Source organism: Schistocerca gregaria, chromosome 6 (genome assembly GCF_023897955.1).
Source record: "Schistocerca gregaria isolate iqSchGreg1 chromosome 6, iqSchGreg1.2, whole genome shotgun sequence".
Classification (NCBI taxonomy): Eukaryota; Metazoa; Arthropoda; class Insecta; order Orthoptera; family Acrididae; genus Schistocerca; species Schistocerca gregaria.
The window spans coordinates 372,099,555-372,127,289 of record NC_064925.1 but is presented as its reverse complement, the minus strand read 5'-3'; the positions used below and the strand labels follow the sequence as shown (position 1 = coordinate 372,127,289).

General features: G+C 39.6%; 1 protein-coding gene across 12 annotated transcripts in view; it reads left to right on the top strand.

Annotated features, from left to right (window-relative positions):
* The window catches only part of LOC126278047 (protein-L-isoaspartate(D-aspartate) O-methyltransferase), an 85,212-nt gene that overhangs the window by 38,194 nt on the left and 19,283 nt on the right, over positions 1–27,735 (top strand). For 4 of the 12 annotated variants that reach the window (XM_049977826.1, XM_049977829.1, XM_049977827.1 and 1 more), the window contains one exon: positions 1,119–3,818. The exons of 1 other annotated variant lie outside the window; for it this stretch is intronic. In XM_049977826.1, the coding sequence (XP_049833783.1) occupies positions 1,119–1,310 (192 nt within the window). In that variant the 3' untranslated portion in view covers positions 1,311–3,818. Of the gene's footprint in view, positions 1–515; positions 3,819–27,735 lie in introns of those variants that run through there. 7 more of the 12 variants (XM_049977830.1, XM_049977836.1, XM_049977841.1 and 4 more) reach the window with 4 other exon arrangements.

Below are 27,735 nucleotides of genomic sequence, written 5' to 3'. Positions count from 1 at the left end.
TTTCCTTCCTTCCTTCTCCTCCTCACCCCCCATATTATTTTCCTTTGTTGTTCAATTCTTAGGGTGTGAGGAATATGCATCTACTATGGAGCTCTTTAGGTTAATTTTGTAATTATTCTCTGTATTATTTGTGAACATTTTGTATTTGTTTTTACTCCTAATAAATTTTGTAGAAATGGTTTAATTTTTCCACCAATTCCTTTGTATTAATTTTCCATGTGCTGTTGTTTAGTTTGTGGTTCCTAATATAAACGTGTAATATGTCATACGTGTTAAGAATTTTAGTTTCCATGTTCAGTTACATAAGGTACTGCATAGCTCTTCATGAGTGGAACCTTAATAAAAATATACTGGTATCAGGATTGTCAGTTGTAGAAAATGCTAGTACCAGAGCATTTATCTGCATCATTTTGCTGTTTACTTGCGACAAGAAAAGATAAATTCTCAGGCACAAGTTTTGTTTTAAGTTATATAGTCCCTAAGAAACATATGTAATGAAGGTTTTATTCTTCCAGATTTGTTTGAGAAGATATGTCTCAAAGAACTGCTTACTGTTCAGCATCTGATTGGACTATATAAGTATTTAACAAAGCTGTAGGATAACCAATTAATTAAAAGAAGTATATTGATTTCCATACTGTCAGAGTGATGTTTCTGCAGTTGACTGTTACAGCATGTGCACAGATTTTAATAATGAAACAAGTATTATTACAGTTTCCATACTACTTGACTGTTTCAGTAGTGTATGTTTAAAACTGTGAAGCATCATCATATAAAATGCAACAAATCGTACACGAGTAAACAGCGGAAGTTCCTGCATGTAGCGATCACAACAAACTCTTTATTGACATTGCCTAAAGGTGCTGCACATTGTATTTTGATGAAAGTGTGCAAGGGAAATGCAGTTTCGAAAGGAATATTTGACACTAAGATTTGCTACCATGAGTTAGCACAGTGTGTGTTAGGTTATTACAAAATTTCCTTCAAGACTATTCCTGTCCTCATTTTTTTCGTTTGTTTTATGACTCCTCCATACCCCTTCCATCACCCCCATCCATTGTTATTCCAGAAAAGAGCTGTGATGATGCGTGCGTGACCCCACAAATTTGGTCACCCAGGTCCAAGGATGGTGGCAGCAGTGCCCAGTTGGGCGCCGGCGGGCAGGGACATGCAGGGAGCGGCATGGCGGTGCAGCCCCGTTGGCAAATCCCCACACTGATCATGACTGTCTTACTACCAATGTTGTTTGCGTTTACTTAACTGCAGAGTGTGGTTTAATGTGTAGCATGATACTGACATCCTTTGCTTAAAAAATCCTTTCTTCATTTTTAAAAACTGTGGGAACTGATTTGTGTCCATTGATGTTTAGTTGAAAGAGTTTTGTTTCCTGAAGAAGCAGTAATATGTCAAAACAGTAGTGGCGGATTTTGATTGTGTTATTGCCACAAGAAGTGGTATTCAGTTCCCAAGTTAGATGTTAAATTTTTATCTCAGATACATGTTTGTATGTAGGTATACTTGCAGCAGGTTTATTACTCATGTATGCTCCCACAAACAATGAATTACGTGACTGACAATGAAATAATTGCTGGGAGTAATTAAACTGGTGGCATAGTTAATTTTTGCATTCCAGACCCTTGTGCTTGGTATGCAACCAGGTGTGTGTATCATTTTGGATAATGGTGTCTCATTTCTTCTGCGCACTTACCACATCTTGCAAAATACAGTCATGCAGATTGCTTACTTATACCTAAACATTATATATATATATCAGTGATTTCCCTATCAGTTCCCTTTTTACGGCTGTCCTTCTGTAAGAATTAAGTGTAATAATGATTTGCAGAGATATGCTGCAGAAAGTAATTTGAATCGTTGGCCAATGGCCAATACAGATAAAAAAATCAGTTGAAATGTTTATCTCTGGTGGGCAACCTGCTGCTAGAATACCATTCCATAGCTAAGAACACTGAATTTTGTTTTGCTATTTTGTATATATCAGGTATTAGCAATATAAGTGTCTTATGTGTGAACAGAATGGAACTCTTGGTCACTAGCATATTAAAATAGGGCTAGAGCATTGAGTATTCCTTTCTCTTGTCAGTTTCTTGTTGCACATGGATGACTAGCAAGACTTGGTATGGTTTTCTTTCATCCATATGTAATTGTGTCAGATGTTCAGTATAAACATGTACAAGGTTTTCTTTTCCTTAAGAATGATTGCAGTTTGATTAATTTCTTTGTTATTAATAGTATACACACCAATGAAATTCTAGTTTTTACATTTGTTTTGTAGGTGTTCGGTTCACTAAAGGGGCAACCAAACTTCATTCAGAAGGCACTTCTGTATCATTTTTGGTGCTTATTCTTGAGTATTTTATTGTAGTTCTCTAGAGTTTGCTCAGCTCATTCTCTTACAGTCCAACATTTATGTTGGGTTTTTTACTATGACTGGAGTTTACATGACAGTTGTGAAATAATCATGTAGATTGAATAAATATAAGAAAATATTGGGTAACTTGTGAGCCAAGTCATAGAGAAGACTAGGAGAGAAGTTAAAACTTAATGTTCTGTCTTCATAATGATTGTCCTTCAGTGTTGTTGACTGAATGATATCACTTTTTCTTGTATAAGCAGCTAGTATTTGTACTGATTACCTTTATGTAAATATCTTTGTTCATTAACCATATTGATCTTTTGTTAACCTTCTTAAGCTCCCAAAATTTCAGAAGTTGATAACATTTTTAAGTTCACTGTCCAAAATACAGTGTTATCAACACTACAGAAAAATAAATTTCTGAAGTTAGTAAGGTTACAATGTTAGTAGAGTAAAAATGAAATATATGTCCCATTCCAGTAGTGGACAGATGTTGATAGCAGATGGACATGTATTGTTTTATTTAAAATCGGTGCAACAGTTTTGGTGAATATAAATGTTATTTGAGTTCTTTACACTGTTCCATATATATAATCATTCTGTAATATCTGAAGTTTCTTGTCTTGTTAACAATTATGTCTTTTTTCTTTAGAATATCACTTGAATGAAAAAAGTATTTACTGATATTTAGTCAAGAAACATATGCATATTATTCATAAGGTGTCTAAAATTTGAATACTGTTCAGCATTAATTAAAAAGAGTCTCTGTCAAGGATTATTGTTTTTATGCAAGCTCATGTACTTCCATTAATTATGCAATGAAAATGTTACTGTGCGTGAAGTAGACTAGGCTTCATAACTACTTTCTCCAAGGCACAGTCAATGCTCACTTACACAAGTGAACTGAAGAGGCAGACTTTGATAAATCCAGCAGACACATTGCATAGTTATAGAAAAAACTATTGCAAAAATCTCTTCCTGTTGCATTGTTTTACTCACATAGCATTGAGCACATGAATTGTAAAAGTTTACCAAATTAAAATAAAAAAATAGTGTTATTAATGCGCTCATGAGTATTGTGTTGTGTTGCACTCTTTTTTTGGTCTCTGTAACAAATAAAAACTAGTCAGCAATTGAGAAAAGTGTATTTTAAGGTTTGCTTCCAAAGCAAGTTGAAGATACAAACAAAACACAAAATTTTGTTTGCGGGCAAAAACAGTATTCATATCCAAAAGTATTTCATCCTAGAAGTCACATAAAGTAAGTTATTTGTGAGAATCCACCTGGTGGTATGCATTATACACAGTTTTGTGTGCTAGTTTTTTCTTGTTAAATTTTTCTGCAGAATTTGTATTAATACAAGCACAATCTTGGCTATTTCATTTATTGTATTTTGTGTAGTTAAGTTTAATGTACTAATAAAATTCTTCTGTGAGTGATATAATTTTTTTCTACTGTAAGATTTAAAATTTAACATCCTTTTACCTTTCATTCAGATAAAATAAGTGCATGTGCCTCTGCAAAACTGTGGAGTGTGACTTGTGATAGTATATTGCAGCTTGAAAAGGAAACAGTACTTTCTGAATATTGTAAATAATTTAGGAGTAAAGGAGACCGCCCACTGACTAGCAGAAACACAGTCATCAACAGGCACACACAAAAGAGAATGAAAACTTTGGTAGCACTCAGGAGTCCTTTGACAATGCATTGTGTGTCAAATATATCTTCATACTCTTAAACTTTTCTGACAGAATTTTCAGTAAAAAAAAAAAAAAAAAAAAGTCAACTTTGGCATGATCCCATGCATTCAGCATTTGCTAAAATGAACTTACCTGGTTCGGCGGGCACAGCCACCCAAGTATAAATAAATTTTTAACAGTCGGGATCAGTTCACCCATTGTTTGCAGGAGTATTTTAACTATAATTACAGAAAATGATTACAGAGTTACTGAATGCACCATGGACTACTTCAAGAAATATATATATTTTGTTGCTAGAATTAAGTAATTTACCTTCTAACTAATTAATGGAAAATCTCATAAAGATGTGAAACAATTACTAACAAAGAGATAGAGGGGCTGGCCAGTACTTACCTCAGCTCAGTACAGCCGATAGAAACACAAAAAACAACCGAAAATTTAAGTGCCTAGCTTTTGGAATAAATGTTCCTTCATCAGGGAGGAGAGAGGGGAAAGAAAGGGAAGAAGGGAAAGTGGATTTAGTTACTCACAACCCAGGTTATGCAGCAACAGGGAAAGGAAAACAGGGAAGGTAGCAAGGATGGAGGCATGGTTGTCAGAGGGAAGCCAAAGATATTCTACTGCAGGTACTGTGCCTGCTTCAAACCAAAGAGGATGCATACAGAAGTAAAGAGGTGTATAGTATAAAGATGTAGGATGAAAAGATGCATGAATGGCTAAAGAGGAAAGGGAAAGAGGAGAAGACTGAAAAGTAAATGGGAGTGAGGTTGTTTAACGTAGGTTCAGTCCAGGGGGATGGCGGGATGAAAGGATGTGCTGGAGTGCAAGTTCCCATCTCCGCAGTTCAGAGGGACTGGTGTTGGGTGGGAGAAGCCAAATGGCACATACGGTGTAGCAGGTTCCTAGGTCCCTAGAATTATGCTGGAGGGCATGCTCCGCTACTGGGTATTGGACATCTCCTAGGCGGACAGTTCGTCTGTGTCCGTTCATGCGCTCAGCCAGTTTAGTTGTTGTCATACCAATGTAAAAGGCTGTGCAGTGCAGGCATGTCAGCTGATAAATGACATGTGTAGTCTCACACGTGGCCCTGCCTTGAATTGTGTATGTTTTCCCAGTAGCGGGGCTGGAGTAGGTGGTTGTGGGGGGATGCATGGGGCAGGTTTTGCAGCGGGGTCGGTTACAGGGGTAGGAACCGCTGGGTAGAGAAGGTAGTCTGGGAATATTGCAGGGTTTAACAAGGATGTTACGGAGGTTAGGGGGACGACGAAAGGCAACTCTGGGTGGTGTGCGGAGAATTTTGTCAAGGGATGATCTCATTTCAGGGGTTGACTTGAGAAAGTCATATCCCTGGCGGAGTAATTTATTGATGTATTTGAGGCCAGGATAATATTGGGTGACAAGGGGGATGCTTCTGTGTGGTCTGAGGGTAGGAATATTGTTGTTGGACGGGGAGGAATGTATTGCTCGGGAGATCTGTTTGTGGACAAGGTCTGCAGGATAGTTGCGGGAGAGGAAAGCACTGGTCAGGTTATTGGTGTAATTGTTGAGGGATTCGTCACTGGAGCAGATACGTTTGCCACGAATACCTAGGCTGTAGGGAAGGGAGCGTTTGATGTGGAATGGATGGCAGCTATCAAAGTGAAGGTACTGTTGTTTGTTGGTGGGTTTGATATGGACAGAGGTGTGGATGTGAGCTTCAACAAGATGAAGGTCAACATCCAGGAAGGTGGCTTTGGTTTTGGAGAAGGACCAGGTGAAATTCAGATTCGAAAAGGAGTTGAGGTTATGGAGGAAATTAAGGAGTGTTTCTTCACCATGAGTCCAGACCACAAAGATGTCATCTATAAACCTATACCAGGCCAGGGGAAGCAGTTGTTGGGTCTTCAGGAAAGCCTCCTCCATGCGGCCCATGAAGAGGTTGGCATAGGATGGAGCCATCCTGGTTCCCATGGCAGTTCCCCTGATTTGTTTGTAGGTCTGGCCTTCAAAAGTGAAAACTTGGAGAATATTTCAGATAAATTTCCAGGTCATATTATAGCTTTAGGTGGAGATTTAAACTTGCCAGCTATACAATGGGAGACAAATTGTTTGGGCAGGTGGTAGGGATAGGGATAGGGATGTCTTACATGAAAATTACCTTCAGCAGTTAATCAGAAGACTCGTGAGGATAGCATCTTAAATCTCCTGGTGACAGACACATCCAGACTTTTCGACTCAGAAAATAAGAGGGAATCAGCAATCATAAGACCTTTAGAGAATCACTGAATACTGCTGTAAAAAGGAATACAAAGAAATGTAGGATGATCTTTCTGTTAAGTAAGAGTGACAAGAAACAATTTCAGATTACCTTACAACTCAACATGAAAATTACATCTCCAGCACTGGCAATGTTGATCATCAATGAACAAAATTCAGTAGCATTGTATGATTCATATTGCTTTTCAGAACACACTGGCGACTCTGCTCCATTGCAATCAGCTGTTGCCAAATGGACAACCAAGTTTAAATTTGGTTGCCAAGACAACTGAGATGATGATCCACATAGTAGTCAACCAACATGTGTCACAGTGCCAGAAATTATAGTAAAAATGTATTAATAGGTCTTTAAGGATTGCCAACTGAAACTACGAGAAATTTCTGAAGCTGCAGGGATATTATCTGCCACAGGCATATCACATTTTAACAGTGGAATTGGATACGAGAAAATCATCTGCAAAATTAGTGCAGCAATTCTTAGGACAAGATTAGAAATGCATCAAAATGGAAATATTTGACCTACTTTCAGAGCACCACTGCTTGAATACTGCTCAGCAGTGTGGAATCTGTACCAGATAGGGTTGATAGAAGAAAGCGAGAAGATCCAACGGAGAGCAGCGCGCTTTGTTACAGGATCATTTAGTAATTGCGAAAGCGTTACGGAGATGATAGATAAACTCCAGTGGAAGACTCTGCAGGAGAGACACGTAGTAACTCGTTACGGGCCTTCGTTGAAGTTTCGAGAACATACCTTCACTGAGGAATCAAGCAGTATATTCCTCCCTCCTACGTATAATTTGCGAAGAGACAATAAGGATAAAATCAGAGAGATTTGGCATACCGACAATCCTTCTTTCCACGGACAATACGAGACCGGAATAGAAGGGAGAACAAATACAGGTACTCAAGGTACCCTCCGCCACACACCATCAGGTGGCTTGCGGAATATGGATGTGGATGTAGATGACTGGGATTCGGTAGTAGGAAAAGGGAGAGAAGGAAACACAATAGGTGAATATGGATTGGGGCTAAGAAATGATAGAGGAAGCCGCCTGGTAGAATTTTGCACAGAGCATAACTTAATCATAGCTAACACTTGGTTCAAGAATCATAAAAGAAGGTTGAATACATGGAAGAAGCCTGGAGATACTGACAGGTTTTAGATAGATTATATAATGGTAAGACAGAGATTTAGGAGCCAGGTTTTAAATTGTTAGACATTTCCATTGGCAGATGTGGACTCTGACCACAATCTATTGATTATGAACTGTAGATTAAAACTGAAGAAACTGCAAAAAGGTGGGAATTTAAGGAGATGGGACCTGGATAAACTGACTAAACCAGAGGTTGTACAGAGTTTCAGGGAGAGCATAAGGGAACAATTGGCAGGAATGGGGGAAAGAAATACAGAGGAAGAAGAATGGTTAGCTCTGAGGGATGAAGTAGTGAAGGCAGCAGAGGATCAAGTAGGTAAAAAGACAAGGGCGAGTAGAAATCCTTGGGTAACAAAAGAAATATTGAATTTAATTGATGAAAGGAGAAAATATAAAATGTGATCAACAGGAAGTGCAAAATGGCTAAGCAGGGATGGCTAGAGAACAAATGTAAAGTTGTAGAGGCTTATCTCACTAGGGGTAAGACAGATACTGCCTACAGGAAAATTAAAGAGGCCTTTGGAAAAAAGACAACCACTTGTATGAATATCAAGAGCTCAGATGGAAACCCAGTTCTAAGCAAAGAAGGGAAAGCAGAAAGGTGGAAGGAGTATATAGAAGGTCTATACAAGGGCGACCTACTTGAGGACAATATTATGGAAATGGAAGAGGATGTAGATGAATATGAAATGGGAGATACGATACTGCGTGAAGAGTTTGACAGAGCACTGAAAGACCTAAGTCGAAACAAGGCCCCGGGAGTAGACAGCATTCCATTAGAACTACTGACAGCCTTGGGAGAGCCAGTCCTGACAAAACTCTACCATCTGGTGAGCAAGATGTATGAGACAGGTGGAATTCCCTCAGACTTCCAGAAGAATATAATAATTCCAATCCCAAAGAAAGCAGGTGCTGACAGATGTGAAAATTACCGAACAATCAGTTTAATAAGTCACAGCTGCAAAATACTAACGCGAATTCTTTACAGAAGAATGGAAAAACTGGTAGAAGCCGATCTTGGGGAAGATCAGTTTGGATTCCGTAGAAATATTGGAACACGTGAAGCAATGCTGACCCTACGACTTATCTTAGAAGCTAGATTAAGGAAAGGCAAACCTACGTTTCTAGCATTTGTAGACTTAGAGAAAGCTTTTGAGAATGTTGACTGGAATACGCTCAAATTCTGAAGGTGGCAGTGATAAAATACAGGGAGCAAAAGGCTATTTACAATTTGTACAGAAACCAGATGGCAGTTATAAGAGTCGAGGGAAGCAGCGGTTGGGAAGGGAGAGAGACAGGGTTGTAGCCTCTCCCCGATGTTGTTCAATCTGTATATTGAGCAAGCAGTGAAGGAAACAAAACAAAAATTCAGAGTAGGTATTAAAATCCGTGGAGAAGAAATAAAAACTTTTAGGTTCGCCGATGACATTGTAATTCTGTCTGAGACAGCAAAGGACTTGGAAAAGCAGTTGAACGGAATGGATAGTGTCTTGAAAGAAGGATGTAAGATGAACAGCAACAAAAGCAAAACGAGGATAATGGAATGTAGTTGAATTAAGTCAGGTGATACTGAGATTAGGAAATGAGACATTTAAAGTAGTAAAGAAGTTTTGCTATTTGGGGAGCAAAGTAACTGATGATGGTTGAAGTAGAAAGGATATAAAATGTAGACTGGCAATGGCAAGGAAAGGGTTTCTGAAGAAGCGAAATTTGTTAACATTGAGTATAGATTTAAGTGTCAGGAAGTCATTTCTGAAAGTACATGTGTGGAGCGTAGCCATGTATGGAAGTGAAACATGGACGATAACTAGTTTGGACAAGAAGAGAATAGAAGCTTTTGAAATGTGGTGCTAGAAGAATGTTGAAGATTAGATTGGTAGACCATATAACTAAAGAGGAGGTATTGAATAGGATTGGGGAGAAGAGAAGTTTGTGGCACATCCTGACTAGAAGGGATCGGTTGGTAGGACATGTTCCGAGGCATCAAGGGATCACCAATTTAGTATTGGAGGTAAGCGTGGGGGGTAAAAATCATAGAGGGAGACCAAGAGATGAATGCACTAAAGATTCCGAAGGACGAAGGTTGCAGTAGGTACTGGGAGATGAAGCTTGCACAGGTTAGAGTAGCATGGAGAGCTGCATCAAACCAGTCTCAGGACTGAAGACCACAACAACAACAACATCTATTATGACAGTAATATTTTAATTTAATTATGATCACAAAAAATTATTAGAGTTATTGAAATGCATTATGAAGTACTTGAAAAAAATTATAATTAAGTAATTTACATTCTCTCAGCATCAAATTTTAGATTTTAACTGCTTTTAACAATCAGATTTTTGTTACACATATAATTCCTTTATCATTTTACCGACATTTGTTCTGTGCTTGACATTGTTTTGAGTTATGTCATATGCTTAATTGTATTTGGAACTATGGAAAGACTAGGAGTATAACAGTGTTTACATGACAAAAAACATTGGTTCTACAAATTTTAGCAATAATGGTATTAATTAGTCTAGTATGTAACACAATGAATCAATAGTTACAGTGAGTGGAAAGTAAAAGTTGCAGTATTAAGCAGTTACGTACATAGTACAAGGTGTATCAGAATTTTTTTTTATTAGAAGAGTGTATCGTATTTTACAGTTAGTTTATCTTTTTTCTGTTATATTACAGCATTCGCCAGTGTATAGTTCTGCATTTTGCTGATTCAATCATGGTAATGTCTAATGGTTTGTTTACAAAAAGTGAGTTCAGTAATAGCAACAATTTTTACACTGCAGGGCTTCTGGTACAGGTTCATTTATTCTAAGGAAGTATGGTACCAAAAGCTTGTATGTTTTACAGATTAAAAATTAGTTGTGGGCAGAAGTCAAGAATTGAGTCATATGTCATTGCCTTGTCACACTTTTCATTGGTACTGTGTCAGTTAATTTCCTCTATAAGTTCATGTTCTCCAATTAGATGTACAGGTAATTATCTGGAGTAGAATTACATTTGGTAGTTAACTTCATGTTTTGTTACATGATGGGGTTAAGTTTCACCGCCAAGCTGGGTCTTATTTTTACAGGAAATTTAATTGAATTCTTTTACTTGAAACAGTTTTAGGAGGGCAGTCAGAGCTGGTTTTGCACTTTAGAAGTATGAGAAATTGTATGTACATTATGCAAGGCAGTAATTATGAAACCATACCCAACAGTCAACCATATTGCTTTATTCTGTAGTGAATACTGAGAACAGTGATTTATGTGAAGTTGGCTAAAGGTAGGTAAAAATTTTTGAAAAGAAAATAACTATGTGAAATCACAATAACCATTCAATTAAGAATGAAGAAAGCTTCACATTGATGAATATAAGATTTATCAGTATGCAAACTAAAATTAAAAGTTGAGACTAACTCATAAAAAACATACTCAGTTTTCATACCTAGAAATGATACACTGGGTTTCAGTGTGAGCAGAAAATATGAGACTGACAAAAGTGTAGTGGCTGCAAAGGTTGGACGTACGAGTTAAATGTGGTCAGAATGTCAACATCGGCTTAAACACAAACAAAAATGATTCATATAAACAGTCTGGTCATGGTGAATGGAAGATAATGGCAGTCTCAATTATCTAAAAGCATCAGAGTGGCCAATAAATTGGAGATGGGAAATGTGAAATGGTACTTAATCATCTTGCAACACACAATTTTCAGATCCTTTGATTTGGTGTAAAGGAGACATTCCAAGATATTCAATAAGTAACATTTTTAAGGAAATACAAAAGTTTAGGTTGTTTTATATACATTTATGAGATACTGCTACACAAAAACATACTACAATTGCCAGAATATAAACATTAAAATATATGATTACCTTGCTCAGACTGTGAAACTGTCTTCAATGAATTCTTCAATAGAATAGTATCACTTTTCCACCAGAGGAGTATAGAGTTATCTTTTCAGTGAACTAAGCTCCATGTTAAGGATTTTATTTTAACATAAGATTTGAAATCAACATACTTTGTTGTTAGGAAGCATGGTTTTAAAAGGTTTGTTGGGAGTTTAAAATTCTCTGTGATGACTGCTGTAGTTGTAGCTAAAACGGAAGGAGTTATGCTGAACCACACAGAACTTGACTTAAGACCTAAGATTTACAATCTTAGTTCGTAATGAGTGTTTATATTGTAATATGTCCATTTTCTCTGAGGTGTTTATGACACCACCAAGGCATAAATATCCCTGTCCAGCAAGTTCTATGATGCTCACTACACTGCACCCTGCCCGTATTGTGTATGTCACCACATATGCACCACCTGCACAGGTCAAGGACTGGGGCATGCAAAGTGTTCCACACTACATAAAATATTTATAAGAGATGTAACCATATTTCACCAGCATAAGCATCCTTATTAGAACACAAGTCATTTTCATGAATAACCAGTTTTACACTACAGGTTCCCTCACTGAGACAAAAGAAGTCATGCAAAACTCCTTTAACACACTCTTCACAATTAAATGCTCAGTAACATACACTGAAGTGCCAAAGAAACTGGTATAGGCATGCATACTCAAATACAAAGATATGTAAACACGCAGAATAAGGTGTTGTGGTCGGCAACACCTGTATAAGACAACAAGTGTCTGGCACAGTTGTTAGATTGGTTACTGTTGCTACAATGGCAGGTTATCAAGATGTGAGTGAGTTTGAACGTGGTGTTATAGTTGATGCATAAGCGACGGGACTCAGCATCTCTGAGGTAGCGATGAAGTAGGGATTTTCCTGTACGACCATTGCACGAGTGTACCGCGAATATCAGGAATCTGGTAAAACATCAAATCTCTGACATCGCTGCGGCCAGGAAAAGATCTTGCAGGAATGGGACCAACGATGACTGAAGAAAATCGCTCAATGTGGCTGAAGTGCAAACCTTCCACAAATAACTGCAGATTCCAGTGCTAGGCCATCAACAAGTGTTAGCGTGCGAACCATTCAACACATCATCATCCATATGGGCTTTTGGGGCCGAAGACCCACTCATGTACCTTTGGTGACTGCATCACACAAAGCTTTATGCCTCGGTTGGTCCTGTCAGCACCAACATTGGACTTTCGATGACTGGAAGCATGTTGCCTGGTCGGACGAGTCCGGTTTCAAATTATATCGAGTGGATGGGTATGGAAACAACTTCATAAATCCATGAACCCTGCATGTCAGTAGGGGACTGTTCAAGTTGGTGGAGGCACGGTAATGATGTGGGGCATGTGCAGTTTGTAACATAGCAAGTTGTTATGAAATAACATTCGATGCAATAAGGCATGCAGCCATGTAGCACAGTGGCTTCAGGATGGCTATGTTTTTTCTTCCCTCTGACTCACAGGTCTGCTGATGTTTCCAGCTGTGAGAATGATCTCAAGTAACATTCAGTCAATACGCAAATTCATACCCCCTATGAATCTAAATAAACCATAGTAATTATCATCTGATTTTGTACACAACTGGTACACAATCTTTTGTTACTAAGGAAGGGATCATGTCCAAATTTCATATTTTTTATCTATTATAGTTACGGAGACTGAGAAAATTACTTAAAAGTCCTAAAACCGACACTTATGTTTCAAAACTCAGTTAGGAACAATAACCAAATGTCTTTTCTTATCATCTGAAGTCATAACAAAGCTCAAAGAATATAAAATCACATACAGTAATTGGAATTTTATTTTCAAAACTCTAGTTACTCTACGTTTTGTAGTATAAAAATCATTCAAAATTATTATTTGCTTATTATTTTTGGGTGTTAATACATGGAAATGAATGAGAGAGTGTTTGCAGGACATATGTTATAACTTAACATCATTTTATGTAAAACGTTATAAAATTGAACTGTGGGAAAATTGTTTTGCAACCACAATGCTGGTGACATATGTCGATGTGTGCTTGCTTTTGTAAGAGAGCAGCCAGAATAAAAGTCTGAAGTGGAAAAAGTTTCTATATTACTTTAAAGAATATTTTGCATTTCGTTCTATTTTATTGGTTCAAATGGTTCAAATGGCTCTGAGCACTATGCGACTAAACTTCTCAGGTCATCAGTCGCCTAGAACTTAGAACTAATTAAACCTAACTAACCTAAGGACATCACACACATCCATGCCCGAGGCAGGATTCGAACCTGCGACCGTAGCAGCCGCGCGGTTCCGGACTGCGCGCCTAGAACCGCTAGACCACCGCGGCCGGCTCTATTTTATTAAACAATATGTTAGAAATCGAAACTGTAATGATGTCAAGGACTATCAGATTAGTGGTTGGCTAAAGCAAGTTTTGTCGCGAGCATGATCTGGAAGGACCATTCTGATTGGTCATTCAGATCAATATTCAATCAGAATTAAGTGGTTCCCACATGCAGATAGATAGGTAGATAGATAGATAGGCAGAAAGGAGAGGAGCATCGAGAGAGTCGCTCACTAACCTGCTTCCGAGTAACACCAAGCTAGATGTCTCAGCGAAAATAGTATGTAAAATGAAGAGCTAATGCGATCATTTCAGATAGAATGTGTCATGACTAAATCGGTTTAAGTTACAAGCATTTTGAGGAAAGTGTGATGTTTCGGAACTAATTAGTTGAAGTTTTATAAACGTGTGATCTTTTGGTCATATAGACAATTCCGCGTGGCATATTCTGTGTTCTTGATGGAATAATTTGGTGAGCATTCCAGTGCTAGGCCATCCACAAGTAGCAGCGTGCGAACCATTCAACACATCATCATCAATATGGGCTTTTGACCAAAAGTTAGACTTGCTAATAGTGGTGGGTCAATGACTGTTAAATCGCAAAAATTCATTGGGGAGGACATGCAGGAATCCTATTTGCTTTTATATGTGAAATATGTTGGATAAAAAGTGAACTTGGAATGATAAAGGATTTGCATCATTAAATATGGACTTGATAGCCATATTCTTGTGCTTCTTTATGAATAAGAAGATGTTAATAGAATTTTCAAATGTTTACTGCAAATAAACTGCATTCTCCTACCGCCCAAAATTTGTGAAAATGAACTTGCAGGAACTGATTTGCAACTTGAGTTATGCAGCCTAGAGGTAAGTGAACTGTTCAATGAAAATGAGTGATAAAGCATAAGGAGACGACAGAAAGAATGACCGACTGATCCCGCCCCACCACAGTTGGTGCATTTAGTGTCCGGGAAATGATAAGTTCAAGCGTATACGGACTTCTAAAGCATCAGTGTAACTAACCCGATAAACGAAAGACCCACACGCGCATAAAGGAACTTTAATAGGACAGCAGTAGCAAAGTGGAGAATATAGCGGTGAGAACGACTGGTGTAGAAAGCGGTTGCCGGTGGGCCCAGAAATTACACCTGTAGGGGCAGAGCTTGATGAATCCTGCTGTAACTTCTCTCCATGCTGATGACGATAGAGAAAAGCTAAGTAGTACTCTACTTCATTTGGTGTGTGTGTGTGTGTGTGTGTGTGTGTGTGTGTGTGTGTGTGTGTGTGTGTGTGCGCATGCAAAGAAACTAGTGGAGATGGCAGAAAATAATAACCCTGAGATAGTAAATGAGAAAGTGGGGGTGGATTTACATAGAGTAAAATATGAAGATGATTCAGTGGCTGGTGAATTTAGTTTTGATGTATCACAAGCAAATGATAGTGGTTTGCCAGATTCAGACTATGTTTATTATGGGACAGATAATGAGCAGAACATTTTTTGAAGTTAATGGCTTGGGTGCTGAGATGAACACTAGAACGAGAGGGTTGCACTCTGAAGTTAATCAAGAGTTTACTAAGTTGACAGTATAAATGGAATCCAGAATAGAAAATAAAATTTCAAAATTAAGAGATTCGTGGAAAAATGATATGACTTTATTTAGTGATAGTATAAGTGGTGAGGTTGGTTAGGTAAAACAAGAGTGTAATCATGCTGTTGTAACAGTAAAAAGTGATTGACATCTCAAATTAAGCAATTTGCTGCTGACAACAATCAGTTAAAAGAACAAGTAAATTCAGAGTTAGATAAAATGCAGGAACAAATCAATAATGTGGGATAACAATGTGAGGATAATCACACTGTAATGGAAAATCAAATTAAGGAAGGAAAAAATGTTTGTGAAATTTGGAGTGCAAGTGGCTACTAAAATTACTAACCTGGACACTAACATCAATCAATTTAGTACATATGTAGATGAACAACAGTGTAACCATGAAGGTAGACTAACCAGAGTAGAGCAAAGTGTTAATAACAGTATTGGTAGTGTAATATCTAATGGTGTAATAAATCATCCAAAATTGTGTATGTGACTCGCCGGTAATTTTTACAGTTTGATCTGAGTAAAAATGTACATCCAAAGGTATTTTGGAGTGGTTCTGAGGACGTCTTGCCCAAGTCTTGGGAGACAAACAGAAAATTGGTTTCATTAAATCAAATTTGAATGGGGAATCTAGAATTTGGGGAAATTGGGTATCAGATAAATATGACAAATTAGAGGAGTTTAAGGAGGCCTTTTCAAGCAATATTGGGGCAAATGAAAGCAGATGGAAATTTTGAACAAATTTTGGTCAGGGGAAAAATATGATCCAAAGAAAGAAAGTATTAAAAGATTTGTGCAAAAATGGGTAACAACTTTATCACATTTGAACTCAAAAGTGGAAACAGAACACATTATTATGGGAATAGAGAATAAGTTGCCCTTATACTGGCAGAATAAAATAATTTTGGCACCTAGGGATGATATCGCCAAATTTATTCATAATCTGAAGATAGTAGAAAATATTTTAAAAGAGGAGGAGGGTGCAAGAAGGGATTATAGGACTCCCGTTAGGCAAAGTGAAAACAGAGCTGAAGTAAATGTAAAGAGAAAAAGAGTTCAAAGATCCAATAATTACAGAGGCACAGCAAGCACCTGACAGGGCGGAGGGGCGAAGGCTGCCAGTTGAAAGAATGTCATGGGCAATGACCATGTAGAAGAGGAGGAAATCGAATGGCAGTCTGTAATGGCGCTAATGTTTGCAGACTGAAGCAGTGTAATTTAAACCTGCTACCAAAACCTTTTGTTAGAAAAACACCATCTGAACTTATTGTGGGTGATGTGGTTGAGATAAATATTGAAGAGGAGAGAGACACTAAAAAATTGTGTTTTGCAGGGAAATGTAGTGAAATTTTGTGAGAGAAAAAGTCAAAACAGTGTTTACAGGAACCATGTTAATGGGGAACAATTGGTAGAAAGTAGCGATTCAGAACAGGATGTGAGGGTGAATGAGCACTGAAAAGCAGTTGAGGGGCTTACAGTGAACTGTAGAATTTGCACAATAATAGGCGAAATGGTACTGGAGGTACCAGAGGAAGAGTATAATATGGCAGAGGAAGTTTTGTATAGATTAAATGGAGCAGTTTCGAATGGTGAGGAAGAAGAAACAGAAGAGGAGGAAGCAGGGGGGTAATTTTGAAAATTCTGACGACACCATGGGAAGGGTTGCAGAATCTGGTGATATTATTAAAGAAGGGAAATATTTGGAGAAGTGCTTCAAGTTGTCAGTAGTGGGCAGACTAATGAAAGTCGCCACAATTAAAAGGAAGAGGACTCAGTGGATATGCATGTAATTTCCTCAGACGGCATAGGTTTCAATAGATGTGATGTGGTGCAAGATTTGTTAGATGAACCTGATTCTGAATTTAGAGATAAAACTACATGACAACCTATAATTAAAGTGATGATTTTTAATGAAAAGGTTCCTTTTTTATTAGATAGTGGTTCTGGAATACCGGGGTTTTAACACTTTATAATATTTATTACATTAAACTTATAAATGATACTTCAAATGAAAGAGCAACTCAAACAGTTGTGTTTGGCACCAGTGTGCATGGTCAGAGCACAATGTTTCCAGCACAGCCCGCTAGACAGCAGTAGTAGTGAGGATGGCGACTAGTGAACAGAAAGCATTTTGTGTTTTCCAGTTTGCGAAGACCAAATCTGTAGTTACTGTGAATGTGGATTCTGGCTAAAGTTCAGTTGTGATCCTCCAAATGATTTATTTATTTATTGTGTCAAAAGTACAGAAATATATAAAATAACTAATCATTTTAATAAAAATATCTAAAATGACTAATAATTTTACACAAAAGAAGACCAAAAATTGGACACTTCAAGTGCATTTCATGTAGCTCTCATAAGGTCTTGCATGGTGCAGGTAGTTGGTTATGAGGAACACTGAAGGAAATGGCTGTTAGTCTGCTCAACACCACACTGGCAAAGAGATGAGTCCACAGAGACACCCCAAGTCTGCACATTGGTCTTGCATCTCGTTGTGTTTCATCGTAATCTATTGAGAGACCTCCATATTGACCACTTCTCCGAATGTCCAGGGGGAAGTTCTTCCTTTGGAGCTGTCCATTATCCCAAATACCAACATTTCTCCCTCCATCGTGAGATCCTTGCCGTACGTGGATTCTCAATGAGAGCCTTAGTAGTTGTCAAGAAACTCTTTCTTGATTTCAGCCTAGGATGTGTGGACTGCCAACCATATAGTGGATGGGCTTCCTTCATTGTGGCCTTACTTTTCTCATACCTTGCAGCTTCCTCACATCTGATGTCAGGAGGAGTTATGCGAGCAAGGCAATGGAGTTTGTCCACAGGAGTAGGTCTTAAGCAACCCATGACAATCTGGCAAGACTCATTTAGAGCCACATCTACGTTCGTGGCATGACTGGACTTGTACCATACCAAACATACATATTCAGCAATGGAATAACATAGAACAAGTGCAGTTGAGTGCACAGTGCATGGATTAGCACTCCATGATGTACCCGTCAATTTTTGCACTGTGTTATTTCTTGCTGCCACTTTCTGTTTGGTGTTTAGGCAATGCTTTTTATATGTTAGCGTGTGATCCAGAGCTACTCCAAGATATTTGGGAGTAGGATTATGTTTGAGTATGATGCCTCCCCAGGATATATTTAAGGATCTATTTGCGTGTTTATTTTTCAGGTCAGATCTGAGTCATAGCAGGATTAGGTTTCAAATAATTCCCATGATAGTAAACAGTGAATTCTTCCAAGGATCTTGATAGCGTATATTCTATAGTCTCAAAACAGACAGCCTGAGTAGTGATAGCACAGTCATTAGCATAAATAAAGCTTTGAGCTCCGTCAGGGATAGGTTGATCGTTGGTACAGATGTTGAACAATAGCGGTGCAAGCATGCTGCCTTGTGGTAGCCCACTTTTCTGAGTTCTCCATCTACTTTTCTTACCATGAAATTCCACAAAAAATCTGTAGATCTGGAGAAGGTTTCTAATATTGCACATGAGTGTGAAGCCTTTAGTTATATCATAAACTTTATTCAGAAGGAGCCAATGGTTGATTGTATCGCAAGTCACGAATAGATCGATAAAGACAGCACCTGTAATGAGCCATTTCTCACATCCATCTTCGATATGTTGTGTTAAGTTTAATATCTGAGACCTTCTTGCTGTAGTATTAGAAGAGGCTCCAACTTTCTAAAAGCCGGGAAAGTTCAAGAAATTACTTTCTAATCATTCTCTGAAGAATGAGCCTCTGCAGTATTTTGTAGAGGTGACAGAGTAAGGAGATAGGTCTATAATTTTTGGTATCTTTCCTATCCGTTCCTGGTTTTGGTATGGCAATTACTCTTGCTTTTCGCCATACTTTAGGCGATCTTGCATTCTCGAATACAGCTGTTCAAAAACTCCAGTAACCAATGCATTGTAGCAGGACCAACTGATTTTTTTTTTTTTTTTTTGTCAACTCGGTACAGGTAGCCTATAACTTTTGGTTAATACTTTCTTCTAACTTCTTAAGAGTAGCATCCCCTTGATCGTTAGTGGTAGCTACCAATTTGGTTTTTAATGACTTCCTGTGAGTTTCTTAATACGTCTTCTAATTTCTTGTTAAATGCTCTACTGTTTTCCTCTATAGCTTTAGTGTTCTGTTCTACAAATGACTTAAACCAGCTGTCATTTGTCTAGTCCACTCAGGCATTCACTACTAATTAAGTTCTCAACTAATTAGTTAAACTGAGTGTTCACTGAGTTTCTTCTGTCACAGACATCAGTAACTAACACACACAATAGAATAAAAAAAATCTGAACTGATAAAATCACAGCTCACCTGATGTGTAGAGCACTGAGCTGGGGATACTGCCATCATCTGTGCAGGCAAAGCTTGTGCATTGTGTTGAGAAGCTCCAGTGGGCAGCTGCTATGCTGTCAATGAGCTGCTGACATGATGTGCCACGAAGACGTGCACTACCATAGTCGGTGCATTGAGCTGAAATGCATTCATCCAGTCCATCTGCTGCTATCCTGTCATTATCTTCCTCAGCAACCCCACTGCAACTGTTCCAAGTCATAACTGACACATATGTGAGTGTCATTTGAATGTTTTATAAACATGCCCAACAGTGGCTTCAATTAGTGTGAACAGCTGTGATTATTTAATTTCTGGCTGTGAAAATTTCTTCTTTTCTTCTTGTTATCTGGAATATATTAGCTTGTTCAAGTTAAATACCTTTTTGTAGCATTTCACAGCATATGCTCAGTTTCTTATTCCGATATGGCTGCCTTTTTATTTTGATTTTGTGGTGTAGCTACTCTGTACCACAGTCGAGGGCAAATTCATTCCTCTTGACTTTATTCAAGGCAGGGTGACAGAATGTCTCATACTTCTAGCTACTGAATGACAAACACATCTTCAGTAATAATCTTCAATATTGTTTCAATCATGTACATCAATTGTGAAGGCAGATCCAAGATACATCAATAAAGCAGAGCTGCTGAGTTGCAGATAAGCACAACAAAAAGACTCTCACAATTATAACACAACACACACACACACACACACACACACACACACACAATGCAAATAAAACTCACACACATGACCACAGTTTCAGACAACAGAAACTACAGTACAGTACAGTACAGTACAACTTTAACGGATGAAAGCTGTAACTGTGAGAGTCTTTTTGTTGTGTTTATCTGTGACTCAGCATCTCCGCTATATGGTGATTAGCAAGTTTCCTTCTCATAATACTGTTACATTCCATCCTGGGTTTTCCATTATTTAATACATCAATAAATATGTCGGACTACACCAAACTTAAGATCTAAGATTTACAATCTTCATTTGTCTTGAGCATTTACATTGTAGTATGTCTGTTTTCTCTGAGGTGTTCATGAGACCTTCAAGGTGTGTTACTAATCCATAAATGTCCATGTATAGCAAGTGCTAGTGCACTCATCAAGCCGCACCTTGCCTCTGGTGTGCTATATCACTGCACATATCCCGTCAGCACAGATCACAGATTGGGGTGTGCAAAGTATATTTTTCACACTATGTGAAATGTCTATAAGAAACATGACCATCTTTCACCAGTGTGAGCATCCTCAGTGGAACATAGGTCATTCTCACAGATAACCCATGTTATAGTGCATGTTCCTGATAATTCTCTTTTGTGATCTAAGACGTCTCATGACATTTGCTGAATTTCCTGGGAAGATTATGCTAAAACTTTTGATTCAGAGCAGCAGTGATAGACTATCTTTTTGGTGTTCATGTTTGAGGCACCTGACAAAATACACATTGATTATTGTAAGAAGAAATGAGAGGACCAGGCTTAAGCATAGAGTGAATGACAATGAATCGAAGAAACATTCATAGGTAGACTACAAATTAAGAAGGAAATAATAGAAAACAGTGAAAATACATGAGGCACATGTCTATAAGATAGTTGTAAATTCAAAAATGAGATATAATCAATGCTCAGAAATTTTTAGTACAGTGAGTTGAGAAAGGAAAGACAGTGCAACATGAGGAGTAGCAGACTAATGGTGGCAGAATGTTTGTTTGGTGTTATAAGTACTATTATCAAACCTCAAGGAAACGAGACGGATTGGAATGACCTGTCTGGTCAGCAACTACACTGTTGTATTTGCATTAAGCTGTTAGCAGTTTCATCATAAAGTATCATCTGTTAAACTATCCACTTACTCCATTATGTTCACACACGCACACACACACACACACACACACACACACACACACGAGTGCAGTAGTCCAGAAGTAATAGCAGAACACACGCGCACACACACACACACACACACACACACACACACACGAGTGCAGTAGTCCAGAAGTAATAGCAATTTGGGAATGGTTGTACACCAACTAATGTGCTCCAAATAAATGTTACACAGGAATGATCCAGGACATATGTCGTATGTTACACTAGGTATTGCAAGAAAATATTCTCAGTTAAAAGAATCAGGTTGACAAGTTACGGTGGTCATTTTGATGGTGACAATAAAAAATTTCATCCAATTTTCAATAAGCCAATGTTTGACAACATATATGGAGCAGTACTTAACATGAAAATCCTATCAGATCTGAAATCAACACTGGTGTGGAAAAGCTACATCTCACATTAAACCAAAAAATATTAATACTTCTCTGGGCAAAATGTGTCAGACAATAATTCCTTGCAATGTCTGTTGTAACCGATATATTTGTTTCCAGGATCAGTAAATTTAAATGACCTTAGCGTGCAAAGTACTAAAAATTGTTCACAGAATAATATTGTTTAGTGGATTGTGTTCATCAGATCACTCGGTTATTGATTATTCCTAGTCCATAAGTCGCTAATATCATCATTGTCCAGTATGCTCTTAGAAGGCCCTACTTATTACAGAAAGTGCACACATGTGTTATTGTGGCACGTCTTTGACATCTGATACAAGGTTTAGAATGCAGTTTTGCCATTGGTTCAGTTCAGAGACTCTGATAATCAAATGATCCGTGTGTAATCTTTTGTCCCTGGAAAGCATTCCTGCATGCATGACATCATATAGAGTCCTCTGTTTATCTACTGCCAGTTCTCCACAGGCAAATAATGTGCAGCACTATATTGCCGTACAATACCAAGCCGACTTACCCACTCATTGTCTTCTGGGTTGAACCTAAACTAATCACTCAGAAAGCCATTAAATGTCTGAGTTCACATGAATTAACTTACTTTTACAATCACTAACAAAACTTGAGAGAGTGTCATCCATTGTGCGCATTGCTAGGCATCTCCACTGGAAGCACTGCCAAGAAGAATGCCTGCTGCAGCATGGCATTTTGGGAGAAACCCCATTCTTGGCAAAGAGGTGAATGCAAGATATATGACTGCTTGATACTACACATGGTCTACAATGCTGTGAGCACCAGTTGATGTGTTGTCTGCTTGGTGATCACCCATCTCTCACAGAAGATGGGTGATGCATACAAAGATGGATCTGTCATCACCACAAAGTTCCCCCCTTGTGAGAGGTGATGGTCAGCTGACAAACAAGGTGAACACAGCCAGTGTTGATGAGCACTTTGAGGTGAGCGATAGTGGATGTAAGTGGTATTGTATGCGGCAGCCTTCAGAAGATCACCTGGTGCTGAGTGTGGGAGCAGCCACATGTCAAACTACCAGTTAGGGAGATGGGCATTGAAGTTTCACAGCCCACTGACAATGTCAGATGGGCAACAGAGTGCATGATGGTCCAGAGTGCATGCCTCAGCATGTCATACAACATGGTGATGCACTATGCGTGCCATGTGGATGGTATACCACATGCCGTCATGTACTGCTGCCACAGGCTGGCAAAGTGCAGGTCATGTCCTGATGTGTGTGTGGACCTCACAGGGTTGGTGAACCATCACTTGGTGATGGTTGTGTAGTGCAGGTATCCCACAAGTCATGTAGGTTAGAGGTGAGCAGGTTTGGTGTCTGGTACATGGCAGCAGTAGATGTTGTGGGTAGCTCTGCAGAAGTAGATGATAAGGGCAGCAGCACAGTCCCCAGGTCAGAGTCCTATACGTTGGCTCCTGGGTCGCTGGTTTCAGCCAGGGTATTGTGAGACCTTAACTTTTCCCAGCAAATTGACTGCTCAAATAAATTACAGGTTTGTTGCCGGTGTTTGACAACGTCACCCGGCAGCAAACTCGTACGTTATTTGAACAGCCAGGGTATTGCTTGCAGCAACCAATGGCAGCTCGATCTGAGTGTTGGATAGTGTGCATGGGCTGGGAAGGTCCAGTGTATGCACCAGCTTTAGATAGTTGATGAAGACTGTAGTGGGTTTACCATGGAGGCGCATAGAAAAAAATCTTCTCTCCTCTATTGAGCACCAAGAGCAGGCTGGAATACTGTTGGTGGAGGGGTACCTGGTTTGCATCCACTCAGAGCCTAACCACATGCACCTGCAGAGATCTTTGTGCATGAAGGACTCTTGCTCACCATGATGCTGCATGAGTACCAGACAAAGGCACACCATGCAGTCATGGAGCTGTTGAAAGAAGGCTTGAACTCAGCTGGTGGCTGGTATTGGCTGGCACTTGATGAAGTGTCCTGGAATGACTGGTTGCCCATAGATGATATTGGTGGTGGATACATCCAGATTGGCTTATTGGGCCACAAGCAAACATAGGAGAACTTGCAATAGAGCAGCTGATGAGGTTGTATTATGGCATCTAAGGGCAGCTTTAAATGATCTGTGGAACCTCTCCACCATGCTGTTTGTGGCAGGGTGGTAACTGGTCATGAAATATAGGAGTGTGTCACATGTTGTGGCTAATGTTTTAAATAGGCTTTGTGTGAACTGTCATCTGCAGTTTGCTGTTACATGTTCGGGGCACACCAAATGTGAGACCCAAATGTCCATGAGAGCTGTAGCCAACATATTCGCCATAATTTTGGGTAGTGGTTTGGTCTCCAGCCACTGTGTGAACCTATCAATGACAGTGAGTATATACCTGTGGCCATTTGATGATGGTCCCAACAGGGTCAGTATGGACTTGGGAGAAATGATGGTCAACCGGAGGAAAAAGGGTGACTGGAGTGTGAACATGTGGCATGCTGACAAAGAAGGCAAGAGTGCGCCAAGATGGTGCAGGAAGAGACAAACTGCGAAGGTGTTCTGAAGTCAACCAGCAGGAGTCATAAGAGTAGGTAGGGGTGTATGCATTCATTAGGACTGTCTATATGGTCAGAATTCATAAGGAAATTGTACCAAATGTACAACGCCATACCTGGGATCACATACAGATGAAGGTTGAGGCCAGTGTCCGGATAGCTGTGCAGTCTTCGTAATTCAGAGTCTGCTGCCTAAGTGGCTGCCGGGCCAGTGTAATGGATAGAGGTTTTAGTGAGGTAGAAGCAACTAAGACAGATGATGACAATATTATCAATGTCTGTCATGTGTTGTATGTCAGTTGCAAATTGTGCAATGTTTGCTCATTGGCAGAACTGTCCAGCAGAAAGTTGGCTGCTGTATTTTTGCCAGAAACCTGCGGAGAGGAGTACTGGTCAGTGAATGCTGTAAAGAGGCGCCCTTCTACAGAAGGCTGGGAATACTTTATTGCCTCATACATGGAAGGAAGTTCACGATCTTATGTGGCCCACCACTATTTCAGCTGAGACAATTTCATGGAGAAAAATACCAGCAGTTGTTAAGCACTTTCGACATGTTGCTATGGAACTGTGCCGATGGTGGATTGCCTGGTCTCTGCAGAGGCAGATGGGTGGGGCTGAGCTAATACAATGGTATCAGAACGACTTTACTTTGTCAGGTCAAAACTATCTGGATTGGGCCTATTGTCTTTGGTGTGGGAATGAGTGGTATATGGATACTAGCTGCATTGTTTAGGCAGTGTCAGTAAAAATTCAACATCCCAAGGAATCTGTGGAGTTCCTTAAATGCTTTGAGGTGTGGGATCTCAGCGATGGTGAGAGGCTTCTCATGTAATGGGAGAGAGCTGGTAGGTGATATTTTATGCTGCAACAAATCAATCACTGAGACACTGAAAACACACTTTTCCAGTTTGATTAACACTCCTGCCATTTGGAGGCAGGAGAAAACCTCCTGGAGGTTTGCTTTGTTGAACTGCACAAATAAATGAGGACATCATCCAACTATGCAAAGCAACCTGAGGTGCTTTGCAGTATGTTATCGAGGAAATGCTGCCAAGTCTGGATGGTGCAGTGAAGCCAAAAGTCCATAAAGACACTTTCAAATAGACCAAAATGTGTGGTCATTGCTGTCTTCTCTATCTCTTCCAGGACAATCAGAATTTGCATAACAACTTTTTCACACAATAATTTGCTGAACCCAGTAGCACACAACAGGTTATCCCTGTTACTGGACAATAGTGGGACTAGGTGATGGTCATAAACTGTTGTTTTGTTAAGGGCATGGAAGCAACTGCATGGGGGCCAATTCCCTTCAGTTTTGGGGACAAAGTGCGAGACAGGGGCATTTTGATGGACATAACATCCCTATGGCGATTCAGCCTCGATTCTGGGCTGCACGGCCCTGTGTTTGGTAGGTGGGAGATGGTAGGGGTGGCAGGAAACTGGTGGACCAAGGATTGTTGCATTTTAGTGCAGCGTATCGTGGCATACCTCATAGGGGCACTGGAAGTGTAGGTGTGGAGTGGCAATTCAGAGAGGAGGTCAGCAAAGGAGTCAGAATAGGATAACTGTCTAATGGTGAAATGGATGTTGGTGTGGAACTCACAGGGCATGGACCAGTGGGAAGTGCTGTTCATGACACACAGTTTGTCAGATTGAGGAGAAGGTCATAGTAGGAATGAAATCTGCACCAAGGATGGGGTCTATAAGGGCGACAATGTTCAAGGCCCATGCGGAATCTCTGTCAAGGCTGAGGTCAGTGGAATGGGTGTGTGAACAGTAAGTGGCAATTGATGAGCAGTTTTCTGTGGCAAGGAGAAGGGGAGAGGGTGGGCAGTGGCCAGCAGGGGCCAATAACCAGTGGAGGTAGGAGGAGATGTCTGAGCCAATTTCAAGGAACTATGGAGTTGAGGAAAGTAGACTACCATGATAGTGCATGGACAGGCACTGCGACACTGCAGAGCAGCCAGGCATTGTCACTGAAGCACTTGTGACACCAGTACAACCCACTTGCACCCAGGGTAGGGGATGCAATGGAAGGGTGAGCAGGCAGTCATCTGGGCGATTGTGGGTTGGGAGGAGAGAGGGGTGCATCATGCCAGGAGGACATGTGACAACACAGATACTTGTGGTGTTAGCATGGTGTGGAATTGGATTTGTGCATGCTTCCCATGGTGGAGGTGAGGATGTTCACCTCCAAGATCATGTGGTTCATGAGCTGTACCAAGTGTGCACGTCATCAAGGGAGGTAGGGGGCGAGGAAATCAATACTGTGGGTGGGTGGGGGCAGCTTTGCAGAGGGGGTTTGCGACACTGTGTAGGCAGCGATCACAGTGTGGGTGTTGAATGATTCGAACACCCTCTTGGCAGTGATGGCTGCAGCATCAGTGTTTATATAGTCACATGTGGCCAGTACCATTCGAACAACAGGGGGCAGACATCTGCATCTATGTCTATATCATACTCCACAGGCCACTTAATGGTGTGTGACGGAGAATACTTTCATACCATTATCTGATCCCTCCAGCCCTGTTACACTTGTGATCAGTGCGTGGAAAGAATGATTGTCAGTTAGCCTCTGTGTTGGCTCTAATTTCTTGAATTTTCTCCTTGTGGTCAACATGCAATATGTATGTGGGGGGAAGTAATGTGTTGTCCAACTCTTTCTGAAAAGTGCTGTCCTAAAATTTAAATAGTAAATTTCTCTGTGATGCACAATGCCTCTGTTGTAACGTCTGCCAGTGTAGTTTTTTTTAGCATCTCTGTAACACTCTCTTGCAGCTAAATGATCCCATGACGAAAAACACCACTCTTTGTTGGATCTTCTCTGTCTCCTCTATCAGTCCTTCCTGATAGGGATCCCAGATAGATGAACAATACTCAAGAATAGGGTGAACAAGTGACTTATAAGCCGCTTCTTTCATGGACGAGTTACATTTCCTTAAGATTCTTCTGATGAATCTGAGTCTGCTGTCTGCTTTTCCCACTATCTGTTTTATGTGGTCATTCTACTTCAGGTCGCTCCGGATAGTTTTGCCCTGATATTTCATAGCAGACGCTGTCTCCAGCTGTTTGTCATCAATAGTGTAGCTGTACAGTAGTGGATTCCTTTTGCTATGTATGCCCAATATGTTATGTTTATTTACATTCAGTGTCAACTGCCAGGGTGTGCACCATTCATAAATTCTCTGCAGGTCGTTCTGCAAATTCTTACTATCTTCTCACATTGCTGCTTTGATATAGACAACTGCATCATCTGTGAATAGCCTTAAAGAGCATCTGATGCTTTCTACT